The 14306-nt window shown below is 41.5% G+C and overlaps 1 protein-coding gene across 2 annotated transcripts; it reads right to left on the bottom strand.

The window, feature by feature from the left end:
* Positions 1 to 536: 536 nt before the first annotated feature.
* Positions 537 to 13835, bottom strand: LOC115122281 (C-type lectin domain family 4 member M-like). Of its 2 annotated transcripts, none has more exons than XM_065016567.1 (6): positions 13492 to 13835; positions 5326 to 5427; positions 4017 to 5078; positions 3677 to 3813; positions 3472 to 3581; positions 537 to 1978 (listed from the first exon to the last, which is right to left on the bottom strand). In XM_065016567.1, exons 1-6 carry the CDS (start codon positions 13625 to 13627, stop codon positions 1822 to 1824), a joined length of 1704 nt encoding a protein of 567 aa, XP_064872639.1. In that variant the 5' UTR covers positions 13628 to 13835; the 3' UTR covers positions 537 to 1821. The 2 variants fall into 2 exon arrangements, with proteins under 2 accessions (XP_064872639.1, XP_064872638.1); XM_065016566.1 differs by having other exon boundaries at positions 1891 to 3374.
* Positions 13836 to 14306: the final 471 nt, after the last annotated feature.

The raw sequence follows: 14306 nt of genomic DNA, 5'->3' as shown, positions 1-14306 counted from the left end.
CCACCTGCCTGACCATTCAGCCTGCCTTGACCTCGAGCCTGTCTGCCTGACCATTCAGCCTGCCTTGACACTGAGCCCACCTGCTTGACCATTCAGCCTGCCCTTTACACTGAGCCCACCTGCCTGACCATTCAGCCTGCCTTGACCTCGAGCCTGTCTGCCTGACCATTCACCCTGCCTTGACACTGAGCCCACCTGCTTGACCATTCAGCCTGCCCTTGACACTGAGCCCACCTGCCTGACCATTCAGCCTGCCTTGACCTCGAGCCTGTCTGCCTGACCATTCAGCCTGCCTTGACACTGAGCCCACCTGCCTGACCATTCAGCCTGCCTTGACCTCGAGCCTGTCTGCCTGACCATTCAGCCTGCCCTTGACACCCAGACCACATGCCTGACTATTCAGCCTGCCTTGGCACTGAGCCCACCTGCCTGACCATTCAGCCTGTGAACTTCTGCCTGTCCCTGACCTGCCCATTAGAACAGTCCTTCTAGACTCCATGTTAGATCTACTATTATATAATAGACATATCAGTTCATTGTATTGTTATTGTATATATTTTGGTTTATTTTCATTATCTTGGTTATATCATGTGTTTGACAAGGTAAACTGAATAAGCAGGAAGTAGTTTGTTATTGGATAGAAGCTAAAGGAGCAACCAAACTGTATCTACCAGGTAACATACTGTATCTACTATGTAACATACTGTATTGTAACATACTGTATCTACCATGTAACATACTGTATCTACCATGTAACATACTGTATCTACCATGTAACATACTGTATCTACCATGTAACATACTGTATCTACTATGTAACATACTGTATTGTAACATACTGTATCTACTATGTAACATACTGTATTGTAACATACTGTATCTACCATGTAACATACTGTATCTACCATGTAATATACGGTATCTACCATGTAATATACGGTATCTACCATGTAACATACTGTATCTACCATGTAACATACTGTATTGTAACATACTGTATCTACCATGTAACATACTGTATCTACCATGTAACATATTTTCCCCTTTCATCATATTTTTGCTCTGTGCCCTCGGCATGACGCCTGGATGTGACAAAGACCTTGTATGACAAACGGCCAGTACAATGGGATTTGGAGACGGTGCTTGGTGACGACAGGAAGTAGGTCTTCCTGTCTCAGTTTCTTGTGAAAAGTGCTGAGGGGAGAGCTTTGGCACGGGGGAGGGGTCTGTGCTCCGTCCAAGAGGATACAGGCCAGGACACGGTGTTATTTGTTGGCTGGCCCCTTGTCTTCCACTGGGGACGTGCCCCTAGGTTAGAAGCCCCTTCTTCCCCCCCAGGGGAATCAGTTGAGCGGGTCCCTGATGCGGTAGCAACGAAGAACCGCGTCCCCCACCGTCCACCTCTGTTACTAGAGCCAAACTGTTGGTTACACATCCTGATGGGAGTTTTGTGCTATAGAAAACATTGGTGCCAGCGAGTTGTCCTCTCTTTGCCCCGAAGAGAGATGACCAAGGAGAATCATATTTAGCAGTACAGAGAGACGACCAAGGAGAATCTTATTTAGCAGTTCAGAGAGACGACCAAGGAGAATCTTATTTAGCAGTTCAGAGAGACGACCAAGGAGAATCTTATTTAGCAGTTCAGAGAGACGACCAAGGAGAATCCTATTTAGCAGTTCAGAGAGACGACCAAGGAGAATCCTATTTAGCAGTTCAGAGAGACGACCAAGGAGAATCATATTTAGCAGTACAGAGAGACAACCACGGAGAATCATATTTAGCAGTTCAGAGAGACTACCAAGGAGAATCCAATTTACCATTTCAGACAGAGAACCCAGAAGAATCATATTTCTCACAGATCCATCTGTATTTATAGGAACAGTCATAGTCCCACCATTCTCCTGTGTCTGATGACCAGGAGTAGAAATACACACAGTTCTCAGCTCTTCCACCATTAGGCTCTTTACTGTTCCAATACCTGTAGAAGAAACAACACAGAATCAGGCTGTCCACTGTTAAAATACCTGTAGGAGAAACAACACAGAAACAGGCTGTCCACTGTTCCAATACCTGTAGAAGAAACAGCACATAGAATCAGGCTGTCCACTGTTCCAATACCTGTCTAAGAAACAGCACATAGAATCCGGCTGTCCACTGTTCCAATACCTGTAGAAGAAACAAAACATAGAATCAGGCTGTCCACTGTTCCAATAACTGTAGAAGAAACAGCACATAGAATCAGGCTGTCGACTGTTCCAATACCTGTAGAAGAAACAACACATAGAATCAGGCTGTCCACTGTTCCAATACCTGTCTAAGAAACAGCACATAGAATCCGGCTGTCCACTGTTCCAATACCTGTAGAAGAAACAAAACATAGAATCAGGCTGTCCACTGTTCCAATACCTGTAGAAGAAACAACACAGAATCAGGCTGTCCACTGTTCCAATACCTGTAGGAGAAACAACACAGAATCAGGCTGTCCACTGTTCCAATACCTGTAGAAGAAACAACACAGAATCAGGCTGTCCACTGTTCCAATACCTGTAGGAGAAACAACACAGAATCAGGCTGTCCACTGTTCCAATACCTGTAGAAGAAACAACACATAGAATCAGACTGTCCACTGTTCCAATACCTGTAGAAGAAACACCACACAGAATCAGGCTGTCCACTGTTCCAATAACTGTAGAAGAAACAGCACATAGAATCAGGCTGTCGACTGTTCCAATACCTGTAGAAGAAACAACACATAGAATCAGACTGTCCACTGTTCCAATACCTGTAGAAGAAACAACACACAGAATCAGGCTGTCCACTGTTCCAATACCTGTATAAGAAACAACACATAGAATCCGGCTGTCCACTGTTCCAATACCTGTAGAAGAAACAAAACATAGAATCAGGCTGTCCACTGTTCCAATACCTGTAGAAGAAACAGCACAGAATCAGGCTGTCCACTGTTCCAATACCTGTAGGAGAAACAACACAGAATCAGGCTGTCCACTGTTCCAATAACTGTAGAAGAAACAACACATAGAATCAGGCTGTCCACTGTTCCAATACCTGTAGAAGAAACAACACATAGAATCAGGCTGTCCACTGTTCCAATACCTGTAGAAGAAACAACACATATAATCAGGCTGTCCACTGTTCCAATACCTGTAGAAGAAACAACACATAGAATCAGGCTGTCCACTGTTCCAATACCTGTAGAAGAAACAACAAATAGAATCAGACTGTCCACTGTTCCAATACCTGTAGGAGAATCAGGCTGGTCACTGTTACAATACCTGTAGAAGAAACAACATAGAATCAGGCTGTCCACTGTTCCAATACCTGTAGGAGAATCAGGCTGTCCACTGTTCCAATACCTGTAGAAGAAACAACACATAGAATCAGGCTGTCCACTCGGAACCTACTTCTCCAGACAGTGATGTCATAGTGACACAGAATTCATTAATGTCTTACTTTGTGGTCAGTGGTGTGTCGTCCACCCATTTCCAGGTCCGCTCAGAAACAGAGTCAGTCAGACCAATCCAGACGTAGTTCTTTACCCCGCATAACCAATTGACAAATGTCTGTAGTTGTGGGAGAGAGACAACATTGTTCAAACATAGTCATTACTGCTCGTTATCTCTCTCTCTCTTTTTTTCTCTCTACCTCACACACATACCTGATCGTCTTCGCTCTTGATGACCACCAGGTCTGCTCCTCTATTTCTGCAGTCCTGTCTGCTCTCCTCCCAGGATTTGTACTCAGTAGAGACGTAGTAACAACTGCTACCAAGCTTCTTCCATCCTTCCGGACACACTAGAAGTTGAACATTTCTTGCTTTAGTCACTTTAATACAACATTGAATTAAGTATCAATCAGACAGTCAAGGAAGACGGGACACTAACTAATGGACGTTTCTGAAGTTTTTCTCACATATTTCCTTTAATGTAAGTTGAATTGCCTGTTTGTACGTGTCATGTGAACTGATAACAGAACAGTCATTAGCCAATTTCACTCACCGTTCTGAACTAAAGATTGTTTCAGACATTCTGTCTCTTTTTGTAGCTGGTCTCTTTCTTCAGTCAGGGTGTTGTTACTGGTCTGCAGCTGGTCTCTCTCTTTGGTCAGGCTGTTGTTGTTAGTCTGTATCTGGTCTCTTTCTGCAGTCAGGGTGTTGCAGCTGCTCTCTAGCTGGTCTCTCTGTTCGGTCAGGGTGTTGTTACTGGTCTGGAGCTGGTCTCTCTCTTTGGTCAGGGTGTTGTAGCTGGTCTGTAATTGGTCTCTCTCTTTGGTCAGGGAGTTGTAGCTGGTCTGTAGCTGGTCTCTCTGTTTGGTCAGGGTGTTGTAGCTGGTCTGCAGCTGGTCTCGTTCTGCAGTAAGGGTGTTGTTACTGGTCTGTAACTGGTCTCTCTCTTTGGTCAGGGTGTTGTAGTTGGTCTGTAGCTGGTCTCTCTCTTTGGTCAGGGTGTTGTAGCTGGTCTGTATCTGGTCTTTCTCTTTGGTCAGGGTGTTGGAACTGGTCTGTAGCTGGTCTCTCTCTTTGATCAGGTTGTTGGAACTGGTCTGTAGCTGGTCTCTCTCTTTGGTCAGGGTGTTGTAACTGGTCTGGAGCTGGTATCTCTCTTTGGTCAGGTTGTTGGAACTGGTCTGTAGCTGGTCTCTCTCTTTGGTCAGGGTGTTGAAACTGGTCTGTAGCTGGTCTCTCTCTTTGGTCAGGGTGTTGGAACTGGTCTGTAGCTGGTCTCTCTCTTTGGTCAGGGTGTTGTAGCTGGTCTGTAGCTGGTCTCTCTCTTTGGTCAGCGTGTTGTTGCTAGTCTGTAGCTGGTCTCTCTCTTTGGTCAGGGTGTTGTAGCTGGTCTGTAGCTGGTCTCTCTCTTTGGTCAGCATGTTGTTGCTAGTCTGTAGCTGGTCTCTCTCTTTGGTCAGGGTGTTGTACCTGGTCTGTAGCTGGTCTCTCTCTTTGGTCAGGGTGTTGTACCTGGTCTGTAGCTGGTCTCTCTCTTTGGTCAGGGTGTTGTAACTGGTCTGTAGCTGGTCTCTCTCTTTGGTCAGGGTGTTGGAACTGGTCAATTGGTTTCTCTCTGTTAAATAATACAAGCAACAACCAAAATAAAAGTGGAAAAGTTAATGAGACATGACCCAGACTGATGTCAATTTCAATTCCAGTCAATTCAGGAAGTACACTGGAATAATTTTCAATTAGAAACGTGTGGAATTGGAATTTGGTGTGTTTCTGAATTAAATTGAATGGTATTGAAATGTAATTGAACCCTGGTCATTACACCACTGATGATGAAGAATGTTTGAATGAGAACATATTAAACTCACGGTAGTGTAACAGGCCTATGATCCAAGCCAGTAGGAGAACACACAGCAGCCCCAGACACACTGCAGCAGTTGGGAAATGTCTCTTCCACCTCCAAAGATACACTGAAGTACATATTATTATCATTAGAACTTGATCAATGTATATACATACGTTTTTCTTTCCAGTTGCTCTTTGAATCACTAAGGGAAATACACAAGGAACATGGAACAGAACACCAGAACTGAGTTCCAGAACCTCACATGTTCTACTGCTTGACTTCCAGAACCTCTAACAAAATTATTTGCTTGAACATTGCATGAGTTCAGGCACCCAAAATGACTGCCGGAAGCTGTTTCAATTACAATCAAATTCCATTGGTTAATTACTTCATAAAACAACAGGTGTATGCTAATAGTGAAACGCTGACCTATGGGTCATTTTCCAACAATGCAGAGAGAAATAAATAGAAATACAGACAAGGATTAAATAATGAATAGCATTAACAAGTAAAAAATAACATGGGCTATATACGGGGAGTAGCAATACATTGTTGATGTGCAGGGGTACAAGGTAACCCGAAAATTAATTTTCCACATTTTGTGTTAGTCTGAATGAAATAAAAAATAATTGTCACTCTCCTGGAAATATGTTTTTAGAAATATTTACAAATTAATAAAAAATGAAAAGCTGGAGTATTGTGATTCAACCTCTTGTTGGCAAGTCTAAATACGTTCAGGAGTAAACATTTGTAAACATTTGTCTAACAAGTCACATAATAAGTTGCACGGACTCACTCTGTGTGCAATAATAGTGTTTAACATTATTATTTTTTTATGACTACCTCATCTCTGTACCCCAACACATACAATTATCTGTAAGGTCCCTCAGTCAAACAGTGGATTTCAAACACAGATTCAACCACAAAGACCAGGGTGGTTTTCCAATGCCTCGCAAAGAAGGGCACCTATTGATACGTGTTTTTTTTAAATACAGATGTTGAATATCCCTTTGAGCATGGTGAAGTTATTACACTTTGAATGGTGTATCAATATACCCAGTCACTAAAAAGATACAGGTGTCCATAACTCAGTTGCCGGAGAGGAAGGAAACTGCTCAGGGATTTCACCATACGGCCAATGGTGACTTTAAAACAGTTATGGAGTTTAATGGTTGTGATAGGAGAAAACTGAGGATGGATCAACATTGTAGTTACTCCTCAACACTACTTGACAATGTGGAAATAAGGAAGCTGTCCAACATCGAAAATACTGGCAAAAATGTGGCAAAGAAATTAAAATGTTGTCCTGAATACAAAGTGTTGTATTGGATTTTCCCAAAACATAACACATTTGAGTACCACTCTCCATAGTATCAGGATTAAATAAAAGAAACAGACTGGAATTAACTAGGCAAAATCCTAGAGGAAAACCTGGTTGTTTGCTTGCCACCAGTCACTGGGAGAACATTTCACCTTTCAGTTGGACAGAACCTAAAACACAAGGCCAAATTTACACTTGTAGGGACCCGATGCCGGAGATGAGAAGCAGGTACGGGGAGTCAAAATGTAATAAGGAACAGACATGAAATAAGACAGGCACAGAGTCAGCACGCGGGCAGAACAACGACATTCGAAAGTCACTGCAGCAGTGGGGGAATACGCGGTACGGGGAAAGGCAGGAGTGCGTAATGCTGGGGAGCCTGGCTCACGGTACGAGGAAAGGCAGGAGTGCGTAATGCTGGGGAGCCTGGCTCGCGGTACGGGGAAAGGCAGGAGTGCGTAATGCTGGGGAGCCTGGCTCCTTCACCAGGGTGAGAAGGGAGTGACAATGCTGGAGTTTGCAGAGTTACAGGTTGTTTTTTTTACCTTTATTTAACTAGGCAAGTCAGTTACTGCAATAGTAGTAATCGACAATAGTACAATAGATGGCCTTAAAACCTTTTACAACTAGGGGGCAATATTTTAATTGTTGGATAAAAAACTTTCCCGTTTTAAACAAGATATTTTGTCACGAAAAGATGCTCGACTATGCATATAATTGACAGCTTTGGATAGAAAACCCAGATAAAAATCCAATCAGCCACATTTTTTAAAACTGCCTAATGCCAATGACTCCTTATATGGCTGTGAATGAGCTACGAATGAGCTTACATTTTCCACGTATTCCCCAAGGTGTCTACAGTATTGTGACGTCTTTTTACGCATTTCTGTTGAAGAATAGCCGTAAGGGACCACATTTAGCAAGGGGTCACATGATGTCTCCTGCAGAAAATCTTGCGTAAAATACTGAGGTAGCCATTTTTCCAATCACTTCTTATGAGAAACCAATTGCCTCGACGGATATATTGTCGATTATATATGTTAAAAACACCTTGAGGATTGATTCTAAACAACGTTTGCCATGTTTCTGTCGATATTATGGAGCTAATTTGGAAAAAAGTTCGACGTTGTAGTGATAGACTTTTCCGGCCGATTTCTCAGCAAAGCATGATGAACAAACGGGAGCTATTTCGCCTACAAAAATAATATTTTTGGAAAAAAGGAACATTTGCTATCTAACTGGGAGTCTCCTGAGTGAAAACATCCGAAGTTCTTCAAAGGTAAATTTAAGGTAAACTTAATTTGATTGCTTTTCTTATTTTCGTGAAAATGTTGCCTGCTGCCAGCAGAGCCTAGCATAGCATTATGCTATGATAAACTTACACAAATGCTTGTCTAGCGTTGGCTGTAACACATATTTTGAAAATCTGAGATGACAGTGTGATTAACAAAATGTTAGCTTGTGTTTGAATATATTTATTTCATTTAATTTGCGATTTTCATGAATAGGAAAAGTTGCGTTATGCTAATGCATTTGAGGCTATGCTCCCGGATAAGGGTTTGCTAGTCGCAAAAAGTGCTTCTGGTAACCCGTTCCAATCACCAGGCGCAAGGATGTCTATTTGCAATATGTTTCAATGGGCATTTACCATCACAAATTTGACATGCTCAAAAATAATGCAGAAATGCGAAATTGACTGGACCGATGAACTCGGGATGGCCTGGCAGTGATAGTGGTTCCTCTCCATAGCTAGTTGTGCTGATTTCATCATGTCCATTTGGTGATGGTCTATCACTGTTTAAACATACTGTAAATGGACAAAAGTCAGCCAGAAAGTCACCATCCATCAAAGAATTAGATATCATTCTGACATCAAACTGATACAAACTGACACCAAACCCACTTTTTCCAACTCATTTAGAAGCCAACTATCACATATTTCAGAGCAGGCCCAAAATTCACAGCGCCTTCTGTTTAAACCATAATTTAAACATAAAACACGTCATTACGTTCTAGCTGCGGGTCCAGTTTCTCACAAACAGCAGGTTGGGTATGGAAAAACACTTTTTTGGGTGATTTTAACCACTTCCGGTTGCTCCAGGAAGCTTAGAATCAACACAGGTAGACCACCTAGTGGCCGGATGGATTGTGATAGAAGACAGTTTGATATGGCATTCATAACCCACATAGGATTCAGGTTGAATTTAGGGGAGCAGGAAATGTATTCCTATGAGGAGAGATGTCATTGTAATCTGTGAGATGAAAAAACTATGTTTTCACTGTTAAGGGTTAATGCCACACAGTCAAGGCTGTGCAAACGGTCAAGGCTTGCACAGATCTGGACGACCTTAAGAACATGCTTGTGGTTGAATTGTCCTTCTAAGCCTAACGGTTCTGCCGCTGTCCCCCAAAAGCACCTGAAATTTAGGGCCAGGCTTTATTTTGGGCCTTCTTTTTTTCACGGTCACTGCGGTCAAGCAGGGCATCTCGTTGAACTCGGCACAGCCTAGAGATTATGGTAATGCCATTGCAGGCTCTGTGTGTCTTTAACCTGTAGTGATACCCCATCCCGTGAACGGGACCATTGTCATCATCTGACACTAATTAGCATAACGCAACAGACATAAATCTTCCTAGAAAATCTTCCTATTCATAAAAATCACAAGTGAAATATATTGGAACACAGCTTAGCCTTTTGTTAATCACCCTGTCATCTCAGATTTTCAAAATATGCTTTACAACTAAAGCTAGACAAGCATTTGTGTAAGTTTATCGATAGCCTAGCATAGCATTATGCCTTGCTAGCAGCAGGCAACCTTGTCACGAAAATCAGAAAAGTAATCAAATTAAATAGTTTACCTTTGATGAACTTCGGAGGTTTTCACTCATGAGACTCCCAGGTAGATAGCCAAAGTTCATTTTTCCCAAAAGATTATTTTTGTAGGCGAAATAGCTCCGTTTGTTCTTCACGTTTGGCTGAGAAATCGACCGGAAATTGCGGTCACGACAACGCCGAAAAATATTCAAAATTAGCTCCATAATATCAACAGAAACATGGCAAACGTTGTTTATAATCAATCCTCAAGGTGTTTTTCAAATATCTATTCGATAATATATATACAATTGGTTTCTCAGTAGAAGCGATTGGAATAATGGCTACCTCTGTATTTTACACAAGAATTTCTTTGGGAGCATCATGTGACCACTTGCGCAATGAAGCCGCCTACGGGTATTCTTCAACATAAATGCGTAGAAAGTGTAATCTGGCATAGCTCAATAGGGATGCAGGGCTTTCAAAAGATGAGTCACTTCCGGATTGGATTTTTATCAGGCTTTCGCCTGTAACATCAGTTCTGTTATACTCACAGACAATATTTTTACAGTTTGGAAACTTTAGAGTGTTTTCTATCCTAAGCTGTCAATTATATGCATATTCTAGCATCTTGTCCTGACAAAATATCCCGTTTAATATGGGAACGTTATTTCTCCAAAAATGAAAATACTGCCCCCTAGTACCAACAGGTTAAGCCCCGCACGGTGTCACTCCATCCTGCTGTGTGTGTGAGAGCTTTTCTTTGACATCTGTTGGAAGAAATTACTGATTTACATTTAATTAGGGTTAATCACACATATGAAGTTTTGAAAAGATTTTAACTATTCAAAACAGCCTCTATGACCCCATTTTAAGGCACTTCCTTGGCACAGGAAGCTGAAAGTGAACACATATCCTGCTTGGGGTAGGCTCTTACAGAATATTGAGTTTTAAGTTTTTACGTTAAGAACTGACTTATTTACAGAGGGTTGAATGAGTGTGTGTTATTTCAGAAAATGACAGAAATCACTTAGAGCTCCGAAACCCGTCTAAACACGACTGGATCTGTAACTTTTTTTTAAACATTTCTTTGACCATCACCAATTGTACAATGTACGATTTCTCGTAAATGATGATAGATAAATGGCTGGTTATTTTTTTCCTGACACCATAAGTTCATGTACTTTGACGTGAAGTGGTCATTTTAGCGCTCTATTTTCGGTTTTTGACCTTTAATCCCAGAAAAATGGACCTTAACTCAAAAAGCGTTTAGGCCTCAATGCCATCTTGTTTCTGGGCTAACAGCCCATTAGTCCAAACCTATGCTCACCAAGTTACGTCTTCGAAGTCTATTCCTTTTAGGAGAAATGGCCTTGTCGTAATTGGTGATGTTTTATACATTTGCAATAAGATTCCATTCGTCATCTGGTGGAATTTACCGGGACAGCGGAAAAATGACCAAAATGTGAACATTTTATGAAACGACAACCGAATGTCCGAGAGACTTCGTTCGATGACTTCCCGGAAGATCTTGCCCAGCTGCACGGCCCGCCACCATCGGCGAATTTTTAGAAACATTCGCACACGTCTCTAGTAAGGGGCCGTACATTTGCAATATGGAGATTCTCATCAATCATACAGCAAATGCCGAAAAGTGCCCTTCTGTGTGTAATCTTCTGACCCAATGGAGTTGTGATACAGTGAATTGTGTGTAATCTTCTGACCCAATGGAGTTGTGATACAGTGAATTGTGTGTAATCTTCTGACCCACTGGAGTTGTGATACAGTGAATTGTGTGTAATCTTCTGACCCACTGGAGTTGTGATACAGTGAATTGTGTGTAATCTTCTGACCCACTGGAGTTGTGATACAGTGAATTGTGTGTAATCTTCTGACCCACTGGAGTTGTGATACAGTGAATTGTGTGTAATCTTCTGACCCACTGGAGTTGAGATACAGTGAATTGTGTGTAATCTTCTGACCCACTGGAGTTGTGATACAGTGAATTGTGTGTAATCTTCTGACCCACTGGAGTTGTGATACAGTGAATTGTGTGTAATCTTCTGACCCACTGGAGTTGTGATACAGTGAATTGTGTGTAATCTTCTGACCCACTGGAGTTGTGATACAGTGAATTGTGTGTAATCTTCTGACCCACTGGAGTTGTGATACAGTGAATTGTGTGTAATCTTCTGACCCACTGGAGTTGTGATACAGTGAATTGTGTGTAATCTTCTGACCCACTGGAGTTGTGATACAGTGAATTGTGTGTAATCTTCTGACCCACTGGAGTTGTGATACAGTGAATTGTGTGTAATCTTCTGACCCACTGGAGTTGTGATACAGTGAATTGTGTGTAATCTTCTGACCCACTGGAGTTGTGATACAGTGAATTGTGTGTAATCTTCTGACCCACTGGAGTTGTGATACAGTGAATTGTGTGTAATCTTCTGACCCACTGGAGTTGTGATACAGTGAATTGTGTGTAATCTTCTGACCCACTGGAGTTGTGATACAGTGAATTGTGTGTAATCTTCTGACCCACTGGAGTTGTGATACAGTGAATTGTGTGTAATCTTCTGACCCACTGGAGTTGTGATACAGTGAATTGTGTGTAATCTTCTGACCCACTGGAGTTGTGATACAGTGAATTGTGTGTAATCTTCTGACCCACTGGAGTTGTGATACAGTGAATTGTGTGTAATCTTCTGACCCACTGGAGTTGTGATACAGTGAATTGTGTGTAATCTTCTGACCCACTGGAGTTGTGATACAGTGAATTGTGTGTAATCTTCTGACCCACTGGAGTTGTGATACAGTGAATTGTGTGTAATCTTCTGACCCACTGTGATACAGTTGTAATCTTCTGACCCACTGGAGTGTGATAAGTGAATTGTGTGTAATCTTCTGACCCACTGGAGTTGTGATACAGTGAATTGTGTGTAATCTTCTGACCCACTGGAGTTGTGATACAGTGAATTGTGTGTAATCTTCTGACCCACTGGAGTTGTGATACAGTGAATTGTGTGTAATCTTCTGACCCACTGGAGTTGCGATACAGTGAATTGTGTGTAATCTTCTGACCCACTGGAGTTGTGATACAGTGAATTGTGTGTAATCTTCTGACCCACTGGAGTTGATACAGTGAATTGTGTGTAATCTTCTGACCCACTGGAGTTGTGATACAGTGAATTGTGTGTAATCTTCTGACCCACTGGAGTTGTGATACAGTGAATTGTGTGTAATCTTCTGACCCACTGGAGTTGTGATACAGTGAATTGTGTGTAATCTTCTGACCCACTGGAGTTGTGATACAGTGAATTGTGTGTAATCTTCTGACCCACTGGAGTTGTGATACAGTGAATTGTGTGTAATCTTCTGACCCACTGGAGTTGTGATACAGTGAATTGTGTGTAATCTTCTGACCCACTGGAGTTGTGATACAGTGAATTGTGTGTAATCTTCTGACCCACTGGAGTTGTGATACAGTGAATTGTGTGTAATCTTCTGACCCACTGGAGTTGTGATACAGTGAATTGTGTGTAATCTTCTGACCCACTGGAGTTGTGATACAGTGAATTGTAAGTGAAATAATTGTTGGAAAATGTCAACAATGTAAATGTAAACAAGTGTTGGAAGAATTACTTGTGTCAAAACTATAGTTTCTTAACAAGAAATCTGTGAAGTGGTTGAAAAACGAGCTTTAAATGACTCCTAAGTGTATGTAAAGTTCTGAGTTCAACTGTATGATGTTCTGAAATATGAACACAGAAATATTGGACATCAACTCATATTATGGTGGTGATTAGACTAAATTACAATCATGGTCTTGAATTGGACTCGCATTTTACTGGTCTTGGTCCCCACAACACTGTGTGTGTGTGTGTGTGTGTGTGTGTGTGTGTGTGTGTGTGTGTGTGTGTGTGTGTGTGTGTGTGTGTGTGTGTGTGTGTGTGTGTGTGTGTGTGTGGGTGTGTGTAGGGGTGTGTGTAGGGGTGTGTGTAGGGGTGTAAGTATGTGTCAGTGTCTAGCATTACACACGGATAAACTGTTACCTGAATGTTGATCCTTCTTGCAGGGCATGATGGGTCTTTTGTTGTTGTAAATATGATCATCAATGTCAATGGTCTTTATTTCATTCGGTTCTTCGTCTTCAAATCCATTTGTGTATTCATAGATTCCCTTATACATCTTTTTACGCTTGTGGTCCCCAAAAAAACATCTACTCTTTTAACTTCTACTCTTGTAACTTCTACTGTTTTATCTTCTACTGTTTGTAACTTCTACTGGTGTATCTTCTACTGTTGTATCTTCTACTGTTGTATCTTCTACTGTTGTAAAGTCTGCTGTTATCTCAGTTGTAGGTTTGTGTCTGTTTGCTGCACAGCTGGAGTCTCTGTGTGACTCAGTCTAATGTCAGAGACAGTTTTAACAGTCAACCTCATTAAAAGGGGAAACTGTCTAACCAATAGTACGACACTAACCATCACCATGTGACCACAGACTTATTTTCTGAAAACCATGTTTGTTTCTCACAGTGTAGATTAGTTTGTATATTTAGTTTATATTAGTTTAGTTTAAAACAGTGTATATTAGTTTGTAAACTCCACATCTACATTTAACAAGAGGGACCACATCTATATTTAACAAGAGAGACCACATCTATATTTAACAAGAGAGACCACATCTATATTTAACAAGAGATACCACATCTATATTTAACAAGAGGGACCACATCTATATTTAACAAGAGAGACCACATCTATATTTAACAAGAGAGACCACATCTATATTTAACAAGAGAGACCACATCTATATTTAACAAGAGGGACCACATCTATATTTAACAAGAGAGACCACATCTATATGT

This window comes from Oncorhynchus nerka, unplaced genomic scaffold, assembly GCF_034236695.1.
Source record: "Oncorhynchus nerka isolate Pitt River unplaced genomic scaffold, Oner_Uvic_2.0 unplaced_scaffold_969, whole genome shotgun sequence".
NCBI lineage: Eukaryota > Metazoa > Chordata > Actinopteri > Salmoniformes > Salmonidae > Oncorhynchus > Oncorhynchus nerka.
The sequence above is the reverse complement of the archived record's forward strand: the minus strand, read 5'-3'. Positions and strand labels throughout refer to the sequence as shown.